Genomic DNA, 10,968 nt, shown 5'->3' on the forward strand with positions numbered 1-10,968 from the left:
AACCTTATCCCATCAAGTCTCTTTGTTGAATGTATTCAGTGACTTGGCCTCCCTGGGAGGAGAATGCCACCGACTGACCAGCCTCTGAGTGAAGAAACTGTTCTGCATCTCAGTCCTTGGTTTGAATTCCTGGTGTTAAAATTTCCCCATCGGTATTCCAAACCCACATCGTCAGAACATTAACCTGGGACACCGGGTTAGCAGTTCAGTGATACTACACAACACCACCATCTCCCCTTCACATCATCATGGCTGTTTGTAGAGCAATCCAGTCAGCTCCAATCTGCTGCTCGACACTTTTAAACTGAAAGTAAAGTGCCCTCAAAGCTGACCTCATCAAATCACTCCCAGGACTGGTGCAGTATGGGGTTAATTACAGAGAAAAGCTCCTTTTACTCTTTTAACTTCACACTAAAATTCGCTTGACACTATCCCCAACAAACATTTCCTAGGATAGAATTAGCACTGGTTTAGTAAAGCTCTCTCTGCCCTTTTAAACTAAAAGTAACGCTCCCTCTACACTGTCCTCATCAAATCACTCCCAGGACTGGGACAGCACTGGATTAGATACAGAGTAAAGCTCTCTCTACACTGCCCTCATCAAATCACTCCCAGACTGGGACAGCACTGGATTAGATACAGAGTAAAGCTCTCTCTACACTGCCCTCATCAAATCACTCCCAGAACTGGGACAGCACTGGATTAGATACAGAGTAAAGCTCCCTCTACACTGTCCTCATCAAAACACTCCCAGGACTGGGACAGCACGGGATTAGATACAGAGTAAAGCTCTCTCTACACTGCCCTCATCAAATCACTCCCAGAACAGGGACAGCATGAGGTTAGATACAGAGTAAAACTCTCTCTACACTGTCCTCATCAAATCACTGCCAGGACAGGGACAGCATGGGGTTAGATATGGCATAAAGCTCCCTCTATACTGTCCCCATCTAACACTCCCAAGACTGGGACAGCACGGGATTAGATACAGAGTAAAGCACTCTCTACACTGCCCTCATCAAATCACTCCCAGAACAGGGATACCACGGGCTTAGATACAGTGTAAAACTCTCTCTAAACTGTCCTCATCAAATCACTCCCAGGACAGGGTCAGCATGGGGTTAGATATGGCATAAAGCTCCCTCTATACTGTCCCCATCTAACACTCCCCCAGGAAATGGACAGCACGGGGTTAGATACAGGGTAAACCCTCCTCTACTCTTGTAAAGAGAAAGTTGAAAGAAAAGGAAACCACTCCATGCTGGACTCTATCGCACAGTCTCTGCAAGTTTACTTTTCCCTCAAGGGTTCATCCAATTTCCTTTTGAAAATTATTTATCCTCTTTGCTTCAAACTTAGGCAGAGCGTTCCACCTCATCAGCTCTTGTTGTCTCTTTCCCAGAAACCTTAAATCTGTGGTCGCCCTGCTACCAGTGAATGGGAGAAATTGTCCATATACTGCCTTATTTTAAACCTGTCAGTATCTTGTGCACCTCTCTCTAATCAGTCTCCTTTAAAACAAGGACTGGCAACCTCAGTTTCTCCAACGGAGTTTTGTAGCTAAGCTCCCTCGTTCCTGGAACAGCCCTACTCCACCTTTGCATCCTTCCTCAATCAGAACAGCACGCAGTTCTCCAGTTGCGGCCGAACCACAGCTTAGTCTCCAAGGAGATTAATCTTTCATTACCGGAAACTCCAGGTTGGTTCCTGCACGGTTGGCCGTGGTACAAAGACGGAGAGATGAAAGATACCAATTGTTGAGAAATGCAAGAGCACTGAAGGTCATTGAAAGAACTTGCTCAAAAAGAGAACCGTCCACAGTCCAAAGATATGCGGGTTAGGTGGATTGGTCATGCTAAATTTCCTGTAGTGTCTAGGGATGTGTATAGGTTAGGTGGATTAGCCATGGGAAATGCAGGGTTACAGGGATGGTTGGGTCTGGGTGTGGACTTGACGGGCCGAATGGCCTGCTCCCACACTGTACAGATTCTATCCTTAATTGCCCCTTAATAGGAGATGGCAAGCTGCCTTTCTCAGACTGTGCAGTGCAGATACAGCCCAGTGCTGTTTAGGGAGACAGTTCCAGGATTTTGAGCCAATTATTCTGAAGGACTCGCGAGCTATTTCCCATGACGTGCAGCTTGAAGGAGAACTTGTAAATGTGTTCCTGTGTATCTGCTGATTTTGTCCTTGGGAGGTCGTGGGCTTGGAAAGTGTTATCACAAGGAGCCTTGACTTCTATAGTGCATCTTGTAGACGGTACACACTGAGTGTTGTTGATGGACAGAGTAAATGCTGAAGGTGGAGCGTGGGGGTGACACTGAAGCAGGTTGCAGTGTGTCCTGCATGCTATCAGGCTTCTTGAGCTATGTCATAGCTGCATTCACCCAGGCCAATGTGGCAGTACTCACAGTCGAGAGAGTGTTGCTGGAAAAGCACAGCAGGTCAGGCAGCATCCGAGGAGCAGGAGAATTGACGTTTCGGGCCAGAGCACTTCATCAGGAATGTCAAACGTCGATTCTCCTGCTCCTCGGATGCTGTACTTTTCCAATTCCACACTTAACGACTCTGATCTCCAGCATCTGCGGTCCTCACTTTCTCCTGGGAGTATTCGCAAGCTACTCTGGGCTTCACAGTCCCAGTGATTTGCATTTCCCGTTTTACTTTCATCTGCAGGAGGTGTTGCTTTGTGGACCACACAATAAAGCCATCTTACACAGCAGCAGAAGGGAGATCAGTCAACAACTGCTTGCATTGATGTAGCACCCTAATGTAAAAGATCCCAAGACACTTCAGAGGATCATTAGTGAAGAAAATGACATTGTATCATGGCGGGGGTGTCAGTGCAGGTTTGACTGAAGAGGCAGGAGCATCTTAAAGGAAAGAAGGTGGTTAAGAGAGAGTAAGTGTGTGTGTGTGTGTGTGTGTGTGTGTGTGTGTGTGTGTGTGTGTATGTGTATTAGGGAGGAAATTCTATAGCACAGGGCCCAGGAATGAGAGAGCCTGGGTGCCAATGGTGCAGCAATGAAAACTGGAGGACACTCAAGAGAACAGTATTATAGAAGAGCAGAGGTTTTGTCAGTTATGCAGCCAGAGGAGATTATACAGACAGGCAGGGAATAAAGTTAAGAATCACACAACACCAGGTTATGGTCCAACAGGTTTAATTGGAGGCACTAGCTTTCGGAGCGACGCTCCTTCATCATCAGGTGGTTGTCCGAAAGCTAGTGCTTCCAAATAAACCTGTTGGACTATAACCTGGTGTTGCGTGATTTTTAATTTTATCCACCCCAGTCCAACACCGGCATCTCCAAATCAAGGCAGGAAATAGGCCCAGTGGGGGATTTGGAATCAAGCATGGGACTTTTACAAAGCAAGGCATTGCAAGAGCAGGAGCCAGCGAAGGCTAGCAGGACATGGGGTGGCGGGTGAGCTCAGTATGATTTTGAGGAGTACAGGCCAATACACCAAGCTCTCCTGATTAAACTCTGAGAGGGGACAGCCTGAGGGACCATGTTTCAGCCAGGAGCCAGCAGCAGGGGGGAAGGGCAGAGGGAGCGGGTGGATAGAAGACACTATTTAAATACTACTTGCATCTCCACTTATTGGAGTTTAGAATAAGAGGTGATCTGATTGAAACCTGATTCGGGGGGATCCTGACAGGACACACAGAGAGAGTTGTTTCCTCAACAGGGGAATCTAAAACTGGAGAAGGCAGAGGTTGGGGCAGGGGAACAGGACATGGGTTAAAGTTGAAGTAACTTACACTTATAGACAAGTATGAGGAGAGATTTTAGTCTTTCAGATTCTCTTCCCCCAGGAGCAGCGGGGGCTGTGTTCTTGAATACGTTGAAGGCAGGGTTAGTTTGAATGACAAATGAGTTGAGGGTTACAGGAGGTGGGACTGGGTGTCAGAAGGATCGTGGAGTTAAGGCTGCAACCCACTCAGCAATGATCTCAGAATTATAGAATCACTACAGTGTGGAAACAGGCCATTCAGCCCATCCAGTTGCATCGACTCTCCAAAAAACCCTCCTACCTAGACCCACCCTATCCCTGTGGCCCCCTGCATTTCCCCATGGCTAACCTACCTAGCCTGCATGCCCCTGGACACTACAAGGCAATTTAGCATGGCCCATTCACCCTAACCTGCACATTTTTGGATTATGGGAGGAAAGTGGAGCACTCAGAGGGAACATGCACACTCCAGACAGTCACCCGAGGCTGAAATCAAACCTGGGTCCCCGGTTCTGTGAGGCTGTAGTGCTAACCACCATGTCACCCCATTTTTTCCACAGGATATGGGCATTTGACAATATTTGCTACCCTTCCCTAATTGCCCTGAAAGCTATCTTAGTGGGGTTTGAATCTATATCTCGAAAGCATTAACACAGGCCTTTGGATTACTCTTCTGGTAGCACTACACTACCATCTTCCTCCCCATTTTATTGAATCTCAAGGGGCTGAATAAGACCAGAAAAAAATAGGAGTGGAAGTAAGGCCATTCGGCCCATCAAGTCCACTCCATCATTCAATCATGGCTGATGGGCAATTCAATGCCACTTACCTGTACCCTTCCCATATCCCTTAATTCCTTGTAAGATTAAGAATTTATCAATCTCTGCCTGGGAGACATTTAATGTCCCGGCCTCCACTGGGCTCCGTGGCAATGAATTCCACAGGCCTAACACTCTCCGGCTGGAGTAATGTCTCCTCATTTCCATTCTAAATTGACCCCCTCTAATTCTAAGGCTGTGCCGAGTCCTAGTCTCCCCGCCTAGCAGAAACAATTTCCCAGCGTCCACTCTTTCTAAGCCATGAATTATCTTGTACATTTCTATTAGATCTCCCCTTAATCTTCTAAACTCTAATTAATACAATCCCAGGATGCTCAGCTGTCCGTGTGCTCTTGTTGCTCGTGTCCTTATACAAAAGGGAGTGAGAGAATGGAGTGCAAAGTGATTTTGCTCAGGTTTGACCAACACGTCAAGACACAGAGTTAAAAACCACACAACAACCCAGGTTTCCTCCGGGTGCTCCGGTTTCCTCCACAGTCCAAAGATGTGCAGGTTGGGTGACCTGGCCATGCTAAATTGCCCGTAGTGTTAGGTGCATTAGTCAGGGGTAAATGTAGGGGAATGGGTCTGGGTGGGTTGCTGTTTGGCGGGCTGGTGTGGACTTGTTGGGCTGAAGGGCCTGTTTCCACACTGTTGGGAATCTAATCTAATCAGACCAGGTCATAGTCCAACTGGTTACAGTCCAACAAGACAACCACCTGATGAAGGAGCAGCGCTCCAAAAGTTAGTGCTTCCAATTAAACCTGTTGGATTGTAACCTGGAGTGCTGTGAGATTTTTAAACTTTGTACACCCCAGTCCAACACCGGCTCCTCCACATCATGACATCATGACAGTGTTATCGTCTCCCCCCCACTAGCTAATTAGTGGAGGCTTTCCCCAGTCTATAAATAACAGCAGGAGGCGGGCCTCACCAGGCTTCTGGGCGACTGACTCACATTAGACTTTTTGAGAGACAGAATAAGTCAGTCGATTGACCGCAAAGTAATCAAGACCTCAGTAAGGCAAGGATGACAAACAAGCCTGTTCCCAAACAGTGAAACATTGCTGTGTGTGTGTATGTATGTGTGCATATGTGTATGTGTGTGTGTGTGTGTATATGTGTGTGTGTATGTATATGTATGTGTATGTGTATGTCCAATAATTGAGCCACCTCCAAAACTAAAACCGGAAACTTCAGCGAGGTGAACATCTCCACCAGAGTGCAAAGCAGCCAAATGTCCTATACTAATCATTTCTTGCATTTCAATTAATGTTGCAGAATTCTCCCATCTCTCCAAGTAGACTTGACCCTTTAAATTGGTAGCCCACATTGAATCCTTCGACCCTGACTCTCACGCCACTCCTGAAATCCGTCCTTCCCCCTAACGCTGAACGTGCCATCGAGTGTTTGTTCTATCTCTTTTTAATAAAAAGTGTCTTGAACAAGTCAATTTTCGACTAGCAGGCAAAACTAAAATACAGCGCCCCAACATAAAATGGCAACTTTGGTCACATCAAAAAGGGCAGTGTTTTAATCAGCCATTTTCAGAAAACATTCAGCCTGCTGTTTCTTCCATCTGCTGTGCTCCAAGTGTACAGAACCTCACACCATATTTTACACGTGGATCAACCTTTACAAAAACATCTATTACCAACCGGCAGCGTGACATTTACAAAACAGTAACTTCTCTCTGATTGATATAAACACTGATAAACAACCTGATATCAGAGTGGTGCTGGAAAAGCACAGCAGGTCAGGCAGCAGCTGAGGAGCAGGAAAAATCGATGTTTTGGGCAATAGTGATGAAGGGCTTTTGCCTGAAACATCGACTCTCCTGCTCCTCGGATGCTGCCTGACCTGCTGGGCTTTTCCAGCACCACTCTGATCTAAACTCTGGTTTCCAGCATCTGCAGTCCTCACTTTTGCCTAGGTTGTTTATCAGTGCCCACACTGGCTTGGTCTCACCCGTAAGAATAATATTCCTTTGGAATATGCCTTTCAGTCCAATCATCTCAAAACCCCGTACCAGGTCGACAGCACAACATCACAGTCACAAAGCAGACTCGAGCCTACCCATGGGGGACCCCATGGGAGATCTGATGGTACTTAAATAAAATTCTCATATTCAGCACACGTCCCGAAACCACACTGCAGACATCTCAGGCCAGGTCCTGACTTTCTATGCCAGCTATTTTGCTACTGCTCAGAATAATAATTGCTCTTTTTTAGAAAAAGAGACAGGAATTGATTTACAAATTAGTCCAACTGCCCAAGACAGTTCATTCGTATAAGCAGTTCCTATTTACCTATTCAAAGCAGGGCCTTAAATAGCACCAGGCAGAAATAGGCCTATCGGGCCCACTAGTCGTTAGGCCACACACCAGCTCCCATCCAATCTCTAGTTCCCCCCACCCCCCCTCCCCAACACCATAATCCTGCCCCCCCCCCCCTCAAAACCCTAACCCTGGCTATTTTCTGTCTCCCTTCGGGGCTTGTCGAGATTCTCCACAAATGTGTCGCAAACGGTTAAGTCTCCAACTCTCCACAGGACAGCAGGTTCCAGGTTTCATCTTCTGTTCTTAAACCTTAGGGCAGTGACCTTGCTTTGCCCCCACGCAACTGCAGCATTGCATCACAACTTTAAAACACACACATTGTGCTTACTTATGTTTAACTGGCTTGCTAACTGCAACATCGTTTATAAATCTTCTTACTGACACCACTCATCCCCACTGTAGCACTCCAGTCCGCCTAACCCCCCCACCCCTCATCTCAGAATCATCCAGCATAGAAACATATCCTTCAATCCAACATGAGCACCCCGACCATGTTCCCAAACTGAACTAATCCCACTTGCCTGTGTTCAGCCCATATCCCGCCAAGCCCTTCCTATTCACGTACCTGTTCAAATATCTTTTAAATGTTGTAATTGCGTCTACATTCCACACACGGAGCACTCTCTGCATAGAAAAGTTGCCCCTTTATAAAACTTGCCACTCTCACTTTAAAAAACATGCCCCCTTGTTTTCAACTGCCCCACCCTGGGGAAAAGCCCTTTGTTATTCACCCCTCATGATTTTATAAACCTCCAGTAGATGTATAACCTTCAACCTCCAACATGTTCGTGAAGGGTCCCAACTGATCCAGATATTTTTATAACTCAAACCCTCCATTCCCAGCAATGGATAGATCTTTTCTGAACTCTCTCCAATATAACAGCATCATTCCTATGACAAGGCGACCAGAATTGGATGCAGTGCTCCAGAACAGGCCTCACCAATGTCCCGAGCTGAAAATGTGTTGCTGGTTAAAGCACAGCAGGTCAGGCAGCATCGAAGGAACAGGAAATTAGACGTTTCGGGCCAGAGCCCTTCATCAGGAATACTCTAGCCCGAAACGTCGAATTTCCTGTTCCTTGGATGCTGCCTGACCTGCTGTGCTTTAACCAGCAACACATTTTCAGCTCTGATCTCCAGCGTCTGCAGACCTCACTTTTTACTCACAATGTCCCATACAACCACCCAACTCCTATGCGCAAAAGGTCTGAGTAATGAAGGCAAGCATGCTAAATGCTTTCTTAACCACCTGTCACACAAATTTCAAAGAATTATGTACCTGAACCCCAAGGTCTCTGTTCTCCAACACTACCCAGGGCTCTACCATTCATTGTATACATAAAGGTAGAAAATGGACTGAGGGAGAGAGAGTTGGAAACAGTTAAGAGATCAAGTTGAAAGGGTCAAACACCACACTGCGCATCTGTCATTAACAACACCGGGGGGAGGGCAAGGATACTCAAGATAGGCACAGGAATACAAACAGATAAAGGGGTGGGTGGCACACGTGATACCAGAACAGACGAGCCCACACGTTGTTGTCAGGATGCAGAGATACATACACACACTTGCATGTGACAGTTAGATACAAGGTTGGGGAATTATGACAAATACACAGGGGTAAGGGACACTGACAGAATCACAGAATTACATCAGAGGACATTTAGCCCATCGTATCACTCCCCGACTGAACAATTCAACCAGTGCCTTCTGCCAGTAGCTCTCCAAATTCTTCAATCGTAAATAATAATATAATTACCCTTTCAATGCCTTTATTGAGGGTGCCTCCACCACATTCTCAGGCAGTGCATTCCAGATTTTAACCACCCACTGCATGAACTTTTTTTCATTAAGTCGCCCTTGTTTCTATTGTCAATAGATATCGGGATCAGCGATACAGAAACAGACATAGGACTGGCAATACAGACAAAGGGGACACTGATGCACACAAGCATGAAGATGTCAACAACAGAGACAAACAAGAGCTGGGGATATAGAAACAGGAATACAAATGGATGACATAGAGCAGCGTTGAAGAGACAGTGACAGGCAGACATACAGACAGTGAGAAATTGTGAGGGTGCCAGGACACAGACAGACACACAGGGTTGGAGGGACGGACTCATGGGTGGGAAGTCAGTAATTTACAGACAGAACGGGTCAGGGAAAACAGACAAAGATCAGAATACAGGAACAGGCGCACACAGGGAGACAGATACGGACACACATAAGAGGGGGGGAGGGCAGACAGACTCGGGGGGGGGGGATCAGTGACTTGCAAACGCACGGGGCTCAGGGAGAGAGACGGACAGGGCAGGGGAGGGGAGGGGAGATGAGAAATACACAGACGGAGAGGATGATCGTAAGAAACTGGAGTAGGGAGAAAGAGTGAGAGAAGACACCCACCTGGTTGACCCGAAAGGCCCAAGGAGAGTTGCTGCTGCGATTGCTCCTCCTTGCCTCTCATCGCTGCCTCTGTCGGGGTGTGCTGCTGCTCGTTACCCCTCATCGCTGCCTCTAGCAGGGTCTGGGGGCCCCCCGCTGCCGCCGCCGCCGCCTCTCTGTTTATTTCAGTTTCTCTTTTTTTTCGCTACTTGCCTGGAATTCCCCAGGGCGGAGCTCGCGCTCTGATTGGGCGGAGGCGCCCGCGCGCCGCGGGGAAACCCCTACTCGCGAGGCCAGTGACGCAACGCAGCTCCCCGCCCCGCCCACCCGCCGGAGCCGGGCGCCTGGGAAATCCAGGACTGGATCGCCAGCCCCGACGCGGACCGGAGCGCGAACCAAAACCCGGTCCGGATTTTCAGAAGTTAAAACGAATGGATCCATCCCAGTCAAAAGCCGACAAGGCTTAGAGACAAAAATAAAACTGCAGATGCTGGAATCCAAAGTAGACAAGCAGGGGGCTGGAAGAACACTGCAGGCCAGGCTGCACCAGGAGGTGGAGAACCCTCCTAAACAAAGGGTTTTTGGCCAGAACATTAACTTCTCCACCTCCTGATGCTGCCTGGCTTGCTGTGTTCTTCCAGCCTCCTGTCTGTCTGGAGTCTACAAGGCAGCAGTGGGGACCAAGGGTCAGCCAAACTGAGATGGAGGGGGAGCAGTTATAACATTCTGTCAAATGTCGACTTGGTTTCCATTGGGGGTGCACATAGAGTCATAGAGTCTGAGCGATATACAGCACAGAAACAGACCCTTCGGTCCAACTCATCCATGCCGGCCAGATATCCTAAATTAATCTACTCCCATTTGCCAGCATTTGGCCCATATCCCTCTTAACCCTTCCTATTCGTATACCCATCCAGATGCTTTTTAATTGTACCAGCCTCCACCACCTCCTCTGGCAGCTCATTCCATTCACACCACCTTCTGCATGAGAAAGTTGCCCCTTACATCCTTTTTATATCTTTCTCCTCTCACCTTAAACCTATGCCCTCTAGTTCTGGACTCCCCGATCCCAGTGAAAAGACCTTGGCTCATTACCCTATCCATGTCCCTCATGATTTTATAAACCTCTATAAGGTCACCCTCAGCCTCTGATTCTCCAGGGAAAATAGCCCCAGTCTACTCAGCCTCTCCTCACAGCTCAAGCCCTCCAACATCCTTGTAAAATCTTTTCTGAATCCTAAAACATTCCAGGACATTAAGCTTTCCCTTGTGTCAAAACAAACAAATAGTATGAGAATGAATACTTACTTGATGATTGATATGGACATGATGGGCCGATAGGTCTTTTCCCATGCTGTACAACCTGTACAATTCTTAATCGCCAGAGAAACCCAGCAGGTCTGACAGCATCTGCAGAAATAGAAACACAGTAAACCTTTTGAGTCCAGCATAACTCCAAATTCCCCATATATTCCCCTCTATATTCTCCACAGCTAAGAATATAGCATTGAGTAACTCATCTCCTGACTCCACAAAGCTTATCTACTGTCTACAATGCACCAGTCAGGAGTGTGATGGAATACTCCCCACTTGCCCTGGATGGGGGCAGCTCCAAAAACACTTAAGAAGCTTGACACCATCCAGGACAAAGCAGCCCACTTGATTGGCACAACATCCCATAAGCATCC

At 47.4% G+C, this 10,968-nt stretch overlaps 1 protein-coding gene across 1 annotated transcript in view; it reads right to left on the reverse strand.

Moving 5' to 3' along the window:
- Nucleotides 1–9,540, reverse strand: part of LOC132836667 (transcription factor RelB homolog) — a 48,860-nt gene extending 39,320 nt beyond the window's left edge. The window contains exon 1 of the mRNA XM_060856054.1: nt 9,302–9,540. Coding sequence (XP_060712037.1) covers nt 9,302–9,404 — 103 coding nt within the window. The 5' untranslated portion in view covers nt 9,405–9,540. The remainder of the gene's footprint in view (nt 1–9,301) is intronic.
- Between the last annotated feature and the right edge of the window lie 1,428 nt (nt 9,541–10,968).

Source organism: Hemiscyllium ocellatum, chromosome 47 (genome assembly GCF_020745735.1).
Source record: "Hemiscyllium ocellatum isolate sHemOce1 chromosome 47, sHemOce1.pat.X.cur, whole genome shotgun sequence".
In the NCBI taxonomy this organism is placed as follows: Eukaryota; Metazoa; Chordata; class Chondrichthyes; order Orectolobiformes; family Hemiscylliidae; genus Hemiscyllium; species Hemiscyllium ocellatum.